Genomic DNA, 14,254 nt, shown 5'->3' on the forward strand with positions numbered 1-14,254 from the left:
TTAGAAAAACCCGTATCCTCATTGAGTATATTCTGCGTTGTCGCTAGTCGAACTGCGGAGCATCCTCGAACAACGAAGCGGTGTACGGCGAAACACAGTCAACTTCAGTATTCAACGCGACATTACGCAGGGGAATAGAAGTGAAATATGGATAGAACCAGTGAACCACTACAATTCATTACGTTGTTCAAAATTCCCATCAGCTATCGTTTTCTGGAAAATTCAGACTTCTTCAGCTAATGTAAGCAGAGTCAATTTGGAACAAAGATGCAGTGCTGACCCGCAAGAGTGAATCAGAGAAGAGAGCAACGGTTCACATCCAAAGTTTCCAAATTTCGAGAGATAGACTGCCTTCCGAAAGTGGCATTCAACAAGAGGACGACCTAGTCATTCAACATGAAAAATGATCGCAGTCATCGAACCAGGGAACGAGATTTATGGTGCTACTGACAAGGCATCTAGGACGGTTCGTGAGGGAGAAGTCAAGATGATTACTCTGTAGGTCTGGACTGGCAAAAAGAAGTATGCTATTTAGGGTGGATGAGAAACCTAGTGCAAAGTCTGCGTGAAGTTCTCAAAGAAATACCATCGGCCATAAATCTCCGAAGAGTGAGGAACAGCTGTTATTTCTATAAGAAACTGCATCCATGCAGCCATCCCATCCAGTGAAACCATGTCTCCTGATTTGGAATACTCGATTACTGAACGGACCAGCTTCTAGCCTATTTCCGACCAAAGAAACGACTCGCGCATCACTGCCGTGGAAATCAACTTATTGACATGATTTCGAGAGTCACCTTTGTTCACAAACTAGCCACAAGTTATGGTTCGAAGGTACAGAATAAGAGTTATTGTTTTTCAGGTAACAGCTGGATCAACCAGGCACTGCAACCGAAGGTCACTGGGTTTCGTGTTCCTAATAAGTACATATACGCCATTCCTGAAAATAACCTCATTTGGGTTTGAACCGTGAGGGCTGGGGATGATCCGGTACCCGAGTGAAGAGGATGGGTTTCATCGAGATTCCACGCGGTAAAATTAATCCCAAAGTGAATAGGTTACCAAAAAACAGCGAAGAATTGGACTAACCAGAGCAACCAGTTGAAGAATTGGCCTCCACAGAAGTTGGGTTGGCTAACGGGTTAGCATTTGGTTTGCTTGGTGTGGACGCGACTTTCTCAGTGTTTGTTGCTCCTTTTGCCGAAACAGAGGATCGTTCATGGTTTTTTGCATTCGGCCCACTTTCCTTTCTAACGGAAGGATGGGAGGGTGCAGATTTACCAGTTGCCTTCAGATCGAGGCTGTTCGCACTACATACTGACGGTGTCTTCGTCGTGCGTACCTGCTGAACAGTGGGTCGTCTCGGTGGTGCTGTAAAGGGGACCATGGTTCGAAAATATATATCAACATGAGACTATGAACTCCGCGTGAAATGTCACAAAAGGTGTAAGGCAGTTTATCGAAACAAAGCCAGAAGGAATTTGTGATGTCTCTGTGGCTACTCTCTATTGATCACCGTTGCTAACAAGCGGATATAGAGCATTTCGCTCTCGGTCGTTTGCTACTTTTAAGTGTTACTAGAGAGCTCGGTCTGCAGCAGAGATTAGAGCATTAAAAACACTTCCCCTTTCCACTGGTTGCCGAGTCATCTCCATAGGTCGAGGATAGAGGGTTCTGCTTAACGGAGTGAACCTAGTCCATCTATCGAGCGCGGATGGTTTCTTCGAAACTCAACCCATGTGTCTCAGCAATATTAATTCATCGTGATTTGGAGACACATCAAACACTTGTGCCTTTGCATGTTTCTGATAAACATAGCAACACAGATCGCACAAAACCGTTCTAAACTCCATACTCGATAGATAAGCGGATGGCACTACAGCATCATAAGTGTCTGAAGTCACTAAATTCGTCCTGATTCTCTTAGGAGTTCAAGAGTCACACAGATTGGCAAGCATATCCACATCGACTGCAAAATAATGAGATTTGGAGTTGCTCTCACAAATCAGCGCTTGACAACCTGAAGACGTGAAGCCCACGCCGAAACGTGCGACTGAACTAGTTAGGTCATTCAAGGCGGTTTGCTTTTCTCAGGTCTTCAAATTACCCTGTGGAACCGTTTATCTACGCCTTCCAAATTGTCGTGGAAAAAATCTGGAGGATATACGGAGTTTTTAACGATAGGTTTACGTCTCGAAGGCAGAAAATCGACTCAACACTAAAAAGAAAAACCACTGCCCACTAGTTTTGAAATCACCGGAACAGGCGCCGGAGTTGGTTTCCTCCGACCTGTGTATCGCTGAGGCGTAAACAGCTCAATGGTAAACGATTAGACGGAAATTGAAAGTTTCGGAGAAAACAATCACAAGAGTGAACTACTGACTAAGAAGCCAGTCGGTCGAATCCAATTCTGATTTCTCCATCGATCTTGTTTAGGTCTGGGCAACCCTCGTGCTCCCTTTGAATGACGTAAGAGTTACGAACTGAAAGAGTGCCACATTTGAACAACCTGCTTTGATCCGTTTGCACGAAAATTAGGAAGCAATCATATCACATCAGTTCCCCTCCCCCCAAAAAAAAGGCAGTATATCCGGGAGAGATGTGTTTTAGTAATCCATCAGGTCGTCTGCCGTAAGTGGTCACTGGATGCTGGGGTTCCAAGAGACTCGAAACCGACCGAGGTGACGTACTGGAGCTTGGCTGCATCCGTGGCTGTTCGGAACCAAAGAGACACTGCACACCAATATCACATAGGTAAATAGGTCTCCAGCAGTCAATAAATGGATCATTGCCGCAAACATGTGACTAGCTCTATTAATACCACCCAGGTGCATGGCGTGAAGTTAGCAATGAGTGGGTGGATGTTACGGTCCAGGCTTTAGCGATTCCAGAGAGATCGATACCTATGAAAGTCGTCATCAGATTGGAAGCTGACAAACTGACAAAGTTTTTGAGAGCCTCACTTCGTAGAACACTTCGAACATTCACCTATTTCTCTGATCAGTCACCCAGCAAGGCAGCGTTTTGGTCTCTGCAGTCCTGGGACCAGAATTTCACTGAACGCGCGGAAAATATTTATGGCATGAGAACTCCCAAGCACTTGCATATCAGCTAACCAGTCAAAGCGTTGGGCAGTATTTTCAGGGTTATGGGTTAAATGTCCTACCCTTGTTAGACCAACCATTTCTGTTTGATAATTCAAACGTGAATTTTTTTTATCCAAATTCAATGCCTACGCGGTCGTGCAATGTCTTGGCCAGCTCCTTATGAAGTGGGTATCAAACGATAGATTCGAACACTTACCAGTTACCGGACGCTTGCGCTCAAGTTCCGCCAGTAAGGCTTTGGAGTGACGAAGACAAATGTTTGCAGCCACAACAGCCTCCAAGCTGACCAGTATGCGGGTCTGGTGCGCATTGGGGGAGACAAACAGGACACGTAACACAGGGTCCGTGTCCCGGGCTGGACGCCAGAGGACCAAACAAGAGACACTAGTGTGCGACAACTGACAATGCAAAAAAAAGATTCGATCGTTGAAGAAACATTAGGCGGTCTGAATAGCACAAGTGCCCCCACTGAGGCATACCCATTACAGCAGGAGTTTGGTCTATGAAAATGTACAAAACTATAGAAAACATGGTTATTTAACACTTGTAAACTGCTCTTTTTCATGCTCAGTATCATCTTTTTCCTCATTATCAGTCACATCGCTGTACAAAAGTTTGTTTTACTGAAATACAACCGCTACCGCCCGCTTGTGGGCTCCAACGTGACTTTGAGACTTTTGCTGAGTGACTGTTGTTGTGACCGCCGGTTGGCCATAATTGACTGCTACTAACACTAAACGTGAACAAACATTTCAGCTACAAACACTGGACTAGTATATTCACACTTGTGGATTTAGTATTTCAATCACCGGAGATCTGGAATATCCGGAAGATAGGACTATTCTTGGTGTGGTGGTTCAACGGAACTACGGAATCTCCTACTTTGAACTGTCAGTCAAGATCTACTTGGATTTTTTTCCTTGTGACTTTGTTTTGGCTTACCATTGGTAATTGTTCTGTTCACTAGAGACTCCATAGGGCCGTTAACCACTACAGTTACATACTTCGAGGTTTCAGAGCTCTTCAGCCAATCAAGCTACGAATAATACATTCACCACGATTGTATGACAAGCCACAGCGGTGCCGTTGTTGATGTAACGAGTGTACTTACCAATGGAACAGAAGATCGGTTGGCTGGGGGCATCTTGCTTAAATTCACCGGAGTGGACATCAAAGCTGGGGAAGCTTTGGCCCAGTCATCGTTTAACTTGCGCAGTTCGGCTGTGTCCTCATCTGTCGGTGTTAATGCGTGAAGCTCCAGAGTACCCTGTCCAATCTGTCGTAAATACATTGGGAAAGTCATTGAGACCCAGTTAGTGCTAGGGTAAAGTCAACGAAAGCGTCACGATACACAATATCAAGCAGAAAAACGAAAAGCACGCACACCGAAGTGGTCGCTAGTAAATCAGCAAAAACCTCGATGAGCGATTTGACATGGTCTCCAATGAAGTAAGCAAGACAACAAAGGTAATTCGTTCAGGCACTCTGGATTTTAGGTGGCACCGGAATTTAGATGTTAACTACTGACCAAGAGTTTAGTGGTGGGAACTCAGCCTTGATGTTCAATAGCTCGGTTTGGCTGGGAATGCAAGGGAGCCATGCGTCACCCCCAGCATTGCTTGCTCTTGTATATTAGAACCGAGAGTTCATGTAATCCTAAAACAGGAAACTTGCACTGGTTTGGATGCGGAACAGCTGCTTGGGGTTGTTACCGGGGACCGCAACAGCATTTACTTGTTTACCAGATTAGCCCTCCTACCTGAAGACAGACACCAAAATGGGAAGGCATACCTCTTCTGAAGGGGCTGATTAGCTTAGTAAATACATTCAGGATTCTATATCGTGGGAAGATTGCGAAAAAATTTAGAGGTTCCAGAGGCTTCTGGCCTACGACTTGCCGTCTCCTGATATAAATATAATTCCACTCGAAAAGAACATACATAATGTTAAAGCCAAATTTAGATTTCTGTATCGAAACAAACCGTCTGAGTTACCCACTGGTCTGTATGTTTTACCAATCTCAATAAAACATCCTCACGACGACTATCAATAACAGTCAAATTCGGCTTAGTACGAGTGATGTGTTGATATATGAGCGATATCTGCTGGTGACAAAAAGACGCAACGTCGTAGATCGCCATGCAGAAAAGATACTAGGAGTAACCCACAATCAAGAACCACATTTTACCCCAGATCTGAGTAAGCCAAAGGCCACCGTGCGGAGATTTCGCAGCATAACTTGCTACTCGTGCGTTGCTTCCAACGATGAATCAGTCTAAACTAGTATACAAGAAATTGTCCGCCAGAACCAGTGAGTAGTATACACAGTCTAGAATAACCAACCACAAAATGATCACTGTTTCTATCAACGAGCCAAAAAGTGATAGTGAGGAGGAAAAACTCAAGACAGATGTTGTCGTTTGTAGAATAAAGATAAGCCTGGCACTTTCATACTAGTAACGATAGGACATTGGACTCGAAGTCGGATTGATTTAGCTGGCTTATCCAGGCCTGGAGGAATTCAGAAGTGAGTCGACTTACGTCTCAATCGTATGTCCTTCAAAACTGTTTTGCGACCATTACACGTTTCGTGGCCTTGGACTGGGAGTAGAATCGTTCTTCAGGGAAGTAAATCGAGGAATTCCAGGGGAAAAATATAAGCGGTCAATCCGAAGATGGAAAGTGGACATCTGTGGGGAGTAGCTTCTCTATAAAGGATCTTTTTTTGGAATCGGGAATCGCTTTCAAGGTCGACAAGCAACAGTGGGTGACTGTTAGACTGACGGCTGATATGAACACTGGACGTTCTAATCAAATATCCACATTTGCTGATACGGCCCCGATTAGCCATAATTCTACAAGAACAAATTTAGGCTAAACAAGCTTACACCAACTCTAATAAAAAAATGGACGATTGATGGAGGCGCTACGCAACCACGACTGCCATGCGACACAAGAGAACTAACCTTTTTATATAGCTGGATTGGCTGGGAAGTTGAACTGAGTTTCGCACCTCTTGTCACCGGATAAACCGTCAACCGAGTGCCGTTTTGCTTCATCGTGGACATTAGCTGAGCAAGCTGACGTGGCAGACTCAAACTGAACGGAGAACGATTGACGTGTGGTTCGGGGAACTGGAATGCATTGGCTACATTCGGGGGTGGTGTGAGTAGGCAGAGCAGTGGTTGCTGTGATTCAGGTAGAGCCGGGTTTGTTTCAAATGCCACTGGTAGGACAGCGCGCATACCCAACAAATTATCCACTCCCCAGTGAGTAACCAACACAGAATCCAACCTGAAGCAGGAAATTTTTTGAAGGGTTAACGGATTAACACGCAGTTTTGACAGTAAAAGCACCTATATAAGGACTCATCGACAGCACTCGGTGTATGGATTATTCTTACAAGAGGTCATCACACTATTAAAAAGCTCGTAAGGCTAATTTGCGAAAACTTAAGAGAGAAGCTTGTAGGAGAGGACTGATCAATTTACATGTAACTAGTGAAAAAACAGTTGAGTAGTGATAAGGATTAGGCCAGCTATTATTAAATGGCGGAAAGTGTCCCCCTAAAGGCTTATCCAGTGAATCCAGTAAAGCTCCCTAGTTTCAGAAACCACACAACTGAAGGCAACGAATCAGAATTTGCAGTGAGACTGACTCCAAAATGACAAGTTTGAATTGATGTTTCTGGCACAATATTTTACCCAGCACACGTCTACACAAACGTGGCTCTACAAAGCAGACAAAGCCGCAGGATTCATTAGTGGCGTAACCAGCCCAACTCAGGAAAAGTAAATATCGAAATCTACCAAAAAAGAACCATAAAAGGAAAAAGGGTTGTTTGATTTTTCCTGGAGGTCCTGCGTGTAAGGCTAATCATCAGTGCATCAAGGCTTGTGGAATAATTGCACAAAATACCGATTTTTCGACTCAGCTTGTCCTCCAATGTATACTAGGAAGCTCAAACTGAACGTTACTCATTTCAATCTGGGCACAGCTACCAAAAAAACACAAGTATTATCGTTACCTAGATGGATTTTCTAACGTTTATTGTGGTCATGTCCCCATTTTTTAATTGTCTAAGGAAGGTCCCCAAAGTCCAACTCCACACTAAACGAATAATTTCGTGAACTAAAAATGATACAGGCTAGTGACAAGAACGTGCGAAGTCCTGAATGATACTCCAAACCGTTAGGCGGAATTCCACACGGATCCCGCTTTACCGCTCGCAATCAGGTGCTGCTACGGCCGAGAAGTCAACCCACGCAAGATTGGCCAAGAATTCGGGGCGCTTGCCGGTCCGGCATTAATTCGAGTCTGGACCCAACAGCCAACCATGGTCGAATGCCGGTTGTCCATGGCGCATCCAGAACGCGTCAGAATCTCCAGAAAGTTATATCCGCCTATGCTGTATATATGAAGCGCTGTACAATTGTTCCTGATTTCGTCTCGGGCGTTAATATACCTTGTGTACCCTTGGTGGTTGTTTTGATGTGAACGCTAGCTTGGGAGGCTCAGACCGAGAACTAAGCTGAAAAAACACCGTTACTTACTACACAAACATCAACATCAAAGTAGATACCAGTCCAAAAATAAAATCAAGTAATTCGCAATGCCGGTCCCTTATGACAGAAGATTTACTCAGCAGCAGGAGTCAGCAGACTATAGAGTGCGTAATTGAAGACGATTCAGGTTGCCTACAGCAGCAAATAAAATTTACAGGTTTAATATGGTTGAAACATGCGGTACGGATAGGCAACAACGGTTTCCAGTTTGAATCCTTGCTGGCAAAAGGTAGCGGAAGCAGACAGCCACATGGCAGCGCAAAATGAAAGCGGCTACGGTCAAATGAGTACTGAAGAATACCTACGATGGTCCGTGGACTAATTGTCCGTGAAGAGGGTTTAGAAATAGTTTTCTTTCGATAAAAGCCGTTAACAGGCTAAAACTACACCAATGAAAACTTCCGAATCAAGGAATGAGACGGATGGAAGCTAGCTGTAGGACATCCAATGTACAGTAGAGGTAGACTCAATGCCTAATAAGCAATAACACTGGCTTTGAGTCTGTTGGGTCTTGAGAAGGGTAGGCGTCATCGACCCATTGGTTTGTGTTGGTTCGCCAACCGACATCCGGCTCCTCACCCATGCAATTTTTGTTGTATTTCCCTATACCTAGTGGGAGCCATGATCCTCATTCAGAAGTAAAATCGCTTTTCGGTGGTGGATGGAGCGAGTGACCTCTGTAGGGATGGAAAATCTAATCGGAGTCTGGCGGGGAATGCTTGCCGCGAAGTGGCTTTCCCCTCGGCAGAGTGGTGTGGTTCTTCTATAGGAGGAACCTGCTGCCCCAAAAGACATCCGCAGTACCCGCAGAATCAGCACTGTTCTGAACATTACGAGGGATGCCCCTTAGGTATGTCATCAAAGACTCAGAATTTTTGCTTTGAAGAAATAACGTTTCAGACCCGTATAACAGGGTCATCGTATTGACGAACGGTCTCTTGCATAAGCCCAGATTCCCAGCAATTCAGACGGGTTTTTGAAACATGTAGGCCTGTTTGGATCGCTTCAGCACATGAATAGCGAAATTCAAAGATTAGGAGGATTACCTGAAGTCTATAAAACAGGAAGAAAATAAGAGCAAACAGTGGGCTAATTGTTAAGAATGGATATTGAGAATGGAACGGCCCAACTGACTCGGTGAAACCGCCATGTTAGCAAGAATGAGTCTCCCGCGCAATAATACTTGAACGCTCAAAGAGAGAACCGGAGAGAAGCGCATCACTTGTTGAGACACGACTCAGATCCTACAACGCTGTTGGAACACAATCGACCGCATTTAATAAGAGTCGTGCGCTATGATGTGCACACTACAGTTTGATGACTCCGGATGAGTTTGATCAAGAATGGCCTATTGCTTCATTGTGCACCAGAAAAGTGCAACACAAGTCTACTTGGGTGACTCTAATGTGCAGTAAACTGTGCGAGCAACAGTCCCCATCAGACGCTTCCCAAATGACTGTCAGAATCCGTCGTCATTGTCTATACGTACGCTGTTTGAGGAATAAAGTTGTAAAGTATAAATTTACGTGCTTTTTACGAACATCTACTATGGAAAGTCCACAATCGTGCTACCAATCCACACTTGGTGTGGTTCATGGTGATATCTGGTTTAGATTCCGAGTTGAATTTTCCGAACATTCTCCTTACCAAAAGATTTCGATTGATTTATGTTATGGGAGTATTTTTTGCCAGTGTTGTTGCCGTCAACAAGGAAAAATGTAAACATGCTTCACTCTTGTGGTCAGTCCTATAGAGGATGAAGCGCGCAGTGGGTGCATTTCGTGGCCAAGCAAGGACTGTCTTTACAGTCGCGAGATATGCTTCGCAAAACTGTAATAGATCTGCAAGAGGATCCGAAAGATCAAACAAACCGGCAATCGCAGACAGAATAAAATGAACATACCGATCCAGATAGGTGGCAACAGGCCAAAAATTTGGACGATGTGAGCAGCCTGAATCGATGAGCATACTGTAGCCGGGTAGTGTGAGGATTGCGGACTGCCCAGATCCTTCTGGAAAAACGTACAGGCATGGTCGTGACACGCGAAGTGTTTGATCGGTGGGACCTCGGGGGTTAAGTAGCGTCGCCAGTAGTGGGCAGCAAGATTCCGGAAGTTCACTGATTAAACTATCCACCAGATTTCGCAAATCTAGAGTAAACACAGCAAAGCTGAAGCAAATGAACTGGCTCGTAGAGAATGTAAAATACTGATGAGTATGAGCAAATGACTCTTCTTGTGTGAACTTCACGCTCAACTATGGTAGACAACTCCAGAATGGAGCTACCGTCTTTCCCAGAATGAGTCAGGGTTGTTTTATAGAGCTGAAGACTGAGTTTATTGGAACACGACATGGCTAACTTACCACGTAAATCCCTCTGAACAAAAGTCTTTCGGGAGACCTTTTGCTCTGTTGGATTTCCGCAACACTGAGTTTTCAAAAAGAAATATTCCCTTTGCAAAAAGGCTTACTAACCGTTCATCAGTAAAATGCACACAAAAGTCAGTCACGCATTCGTACGGGAATGTGGACATAAATCTGGTTGCATACTGTATTTGACTACCCCTGTGACGTCTGCGCCAGGCAAGTCGGGGGTTTAAATTCGGGACTCCTCTGCCAAGTCAAGGGTTGGCCACCTCTCTGTTTACGCCACTCCGAATCGGGCATGGAAAACAGTACTCTCTTCGGCAAACGATGGTTCGGCATAAGTAACACATGTCCCAACCAACGCAGCTTCTGGTGCTGGACACATTCTTCAATGGAAGTACCCGTTACACAGCCGAAAACACGCTTTCTAACTGTCACAGAAAGCCCCCAGTGAAGTAGTAAGTTGAACTAAAATACCAGATACATGCTGCAACATTTCGCTGAGATTCGAATGACGCGCCAAGGCAAGCAGAATAACCATTTAATCAGATGAAGTGGGTCAAAAACCACGCAATGGACGCAAAGTGCATCCTCAATCGTGAACAGCACAGCGAAACAAACAACTGTAGCTCGAGCAGAGTCACGCGGCGCAAATGGAACAATGGTAGGACGTACGAAAAAAAGTCATGGTGTTCAGCAAACATAAAGGTGCGGCACAGCCGCAGGACGTAAACACAGATAGTCATGATAGCTGGATCTGAGCGAGTTCGTCTAGACGACTGGGCGGATACAGGACTCCCAGACAAATCAACCAAATACCAGGTACTCACCGTTGAAAGTTTCAATTATGATTCCGTAGGTGGAGCTACCTCACAAAGCAGTAAGACATTAGCAGAGGAAACACTCTTACAGATGAGGTCTTAAACGTTGAGAAATACGTCCGCGAGTCGTAGTACAGATATAGCAGTGACCTCTCAACCACAATCTTTATCAAAGTGCGGCAAATGCCCATTGCTGAGAAGGCTACCGTTCCTAGCTTCTTAGATAAGCGCCTGATATTCAGCCACCATCTGCGATTCAATCAGCGGCTTGCGTGCTACAGAGTATACTTCTTTCATAGGTATGTGAAGATAGTTGAGAGGTAGTCGTCAACAAAGATGTTGAAAACAAGCGCTCCACTGCCGAACAGTTCAACTCCTCGACAATTTCAGCCACTAGTATGTGGATACAACACCTGAGAAACAGACCAGCTAGATCATCTAAACTCCAGTCACTACGACACTTCCTTCAATGGCTCCTCCCGCTTCCAACGACCCTACAAACTTTGTTTTGCATGGTCTGAAGAGGCAGAACAGAATAAGATCCACTGTAAGAAGGCATCAGTCGCGTATACGTGATTTACCGCTGATTACGGAGAACACTTACATTCTTTACTTCTTCAGCTATAATCAATATATCACAGGAACCTTGATTCCGGATGCCAGCGTTTCGTTAACTGAGAAAGCCTCCTTTAGTGCGATTAACTTCTGATGAAAAATGAGTCGGCTCCAGTAACCCCACGTGCTGCTACCCACGGACGACCTTCAAGAGCAAAGTATGCGTACGGGCTTGGCTGGTTTCTGTCCCGGTATCGGATTTCGTAGACAACGGGATGGTCGAGGTATTGGATTATCGACTTTATTGGGAAAGGCGGCGAGATGGCCCAAATGGTTAGAGCGCAACTTACTGAAGAGCAAAGTATGCGTACGGGCTTGGCTGGTTTCTGTCCCGGTATCGGATTTCGTAGACAACGGGATGGTCGAGGTATTGGATTATCGACTTTATTGGGAAAGGCGGCGAGATGGCCCAAATGGTTAGAGCGCGAACTTACTGACCGGAAGGTTCATGGTTCGAACTCAACCCCTACCTCTCGACTTCCCCTGTCTAGTCTTGGGCAACCTGGCAGTATCACAGCCATCATGCAACCTTCGGGTGGCATGGCAGTTAGGCACCGAAAGGGTGCTACAGCTGAAAGACACTTCGTGGGAAATGGTAAAGCTTACAGTTGACAGCGCCATCATGCGCAAAGCGGTGGCTGCATGTATATATGGCTTTTGAAGAGTACCTGATGCCTATTATTTTGTGATTGGTTAGTTGAAGGGCACCTTTATCGAAAATTCATACGCCTCTTAGAGATCTGTGTTGCGATTTGGTCTATATTCAGTACATTTGATAGACTTTGCCTCGCGTTGCGTAGTGGTTGATTTAGATTGGCTGTCCTGGCATCCTCCAGTTTCAGTCCTCGGGATTTTTCTGAGTTCCTTCTGTGATCTTTTGTGTAGTTTTGAGTAGTGCAGATCTGCAGGTTATTTCTCCCCAATTGTGGGTAGACTGCACCGATTGCAGTAGCTTAGATCATGGCTTCTTCGGGAGACTACCAAGCTGCTCTTGCTGTGGCCTCTTAATGCTCCAGTCGAACTCGTCCATGGGAGTGAATTGAAACAGATTATCTTTTAGTAGCAATTTTTTGTTCAAGTGGTCCGATGTAAAGATTGCTTCTCGTTTGCACATGTGCTCATTGCCGAAATCTTCGCATCGAGCCTTGAACATGATATCGGTCTTCAGCACTGTATCCAACCTTATTTTCATTGACAATTTCGAGGGTTTATAGATCATTATGGCCTAATGTTGTCGTAGCGTCTTGCGGCCGTTCCAGAAATGTTAACGTATGGTAGTGTGATCGGTTCATCTTCGTTTTGTGCTGTTGAGTTGGTCTAGTTACGTTTAGATTTTTCGGTTATCCATTTCTCTGAAAAGATTTGTACAAGTTTTTTCATCCTCTCACTTCGGACTCCGCAGCATTGAAGTTTGTCCCAATTCACCTGAAAAAGGTTCGGATGCAGCATTATTTGTGGCATTTCGGATGGCTACTGCAGTAACTCAGAATTTAGAACACAAGAAGTTCTGTGGGCCAGTCTGTCCTCCTATACGCAGAATTGCGAAGTACGCAGCTTTGCTACCGGTTTGACCGAAGCGGCCATCGAGGGAGGTTGTTTCCACATTCGAAGTATGTCCACACTGTTGAAGCCACTACCTCGCTTGCTCGCGGGTTAGCTTGATGTCATAACCCCTCGTAAATTGCCAGGAGAGACGAACGATTCTACTGAGGAAAACCAAAACTCTAAGCTCAAACTGGTAACATCAACCCGGGTCTTACCGGTGTAATCCACATCAGCCGTGGCCGAATCTCCACTAGCGGTAGGCTTCTGCTTGCTTGGTGGGTGAGTTGAATTAACGGAAATTGCCAGAGGACGACCCGACAAACTGTCGAATCGACGTGTGGGCAGCTGTTTCCAGTCGCCACCGGAACTGATGCCACCAACACCGATGTGGAGGAGAATTCGTTTATGCGGAGGCAGATTTTCAATGTCTACCTGGAGAAGGGATTAAGTTGAAAGAGGACAAAATTATTTGAAGTATTGTTTAATGAGTACACATCAGTGAGGAAGCCTGAAATAACGGACACCAAATAATTCAGGACATCCTTTGAATACCCTGTTGGTTTATTGCTGAAAATCTCAATAGGACTAAAAAACTGCTCATCCGAAAATGGGTTATCAAGCATACTTTAACTCAGTGTCACTTGGGTTTGTGAGAATGTAGGCCGACAAAAAAAAATGCAGTCGAAACGATTGGTGAACGCCATTCACGATTCACTTGGTTTCAAATCAGCGCCACAGAGTAGTCGCAGGACGGCCTGATTCGGTGATTTGATAAAACCGCAATACCGGGGTTTGCGTTCAGAATCTGCGACTAGAACACGAGATTTGCTCGTTGTTGCTGTCACACAATTTCTTCTAATTCGACATTTGCGAGCACAAGTCCACAAGGCAACTTCCTCTGGTCGGGGCAACAGGAACAAAGCAAAGCGACCTACCTTCGCACCTTTTTCTCAAAATGCATCAGTGCATAGCTCTAAGTTCTTTTTAGACCCCAAACCCAACACTTAATAGGCAAGATATTCAAACAAAATGGAAAGAAAGTAAAGAAGTGACTGAATCTCGGAGTGGGGCCGCACTGTCAAACTCCACAGTCTTCAGGATTCGCATTAGAAAGGCCTGACAATGACACTATGTCGAACGTCATCCGTCATGCGGTAGGTAATCGATCAGGCCAGAATCGGCTGGACAACCTCGGCGATACTCGATTTCCTTCTGCGGGTACGGAGCGGTTTAC

At 45.1% G+C, this 14,254-nt stretch overlaps 1 protein-coding gene across 1 annotated transcript in view; it reads right to left on the reverse strand.

Annotated features, from left to right (window-relative positions):
• T265_04132 (hypothetical protein) overlaps positions 1 to 14,254 on the reverse strand; it is a gene marked incomplete at both ends in the record, with an annotated part of 51,645 nt that overhangs the window by 7,391 nt on the left and 30,000 nt on the right. The window contains 6 exons of the mRNA XM_009168790.1: positions 1,090 to 1,371; positions 3,304 to 3,505; positions 4,219 to 4,383; positions 6,074 to 6,401; positions 9,576 to 9,822; positions 13,236 to 13,452. Of these exons, the coding sequence (XP_009167054.1) occupies positions 1,090 to 1,371; positions 3,304 to 3,505; positions 4,219 to 4,383; positions 6,074 to 6,401; positions 9,576 to 9,822; positions 13,236 to 13,452 (1,441 nt within the window). The remainder of the gene's footprint in view (positions 1 to 1,089; positions 1,372 to 3,303; positions 3,506 to 4,218; positions 4,384 to 6,073; positions 6,402 to 9,575; positions 9,823 to 13,235; positions 13,453 to 14,254) is intronic.

The sequence above is a fragment of the Opisthorchis viverrini genome (assembly GCF_000715545.1).
Source record: "Opisthorchis viverrini unplaced genomic scaffold opera_v5_65, whole genome shotgun sequence".
Taxonomy (NCBI): domain Eukaryota; kingdom Metazoa; phylum Platyhelminthes; class Trematoda; order Opisthorchiida; family Opisthorchiidae; genus Opisthorchis; species Opisthorchis viverrini.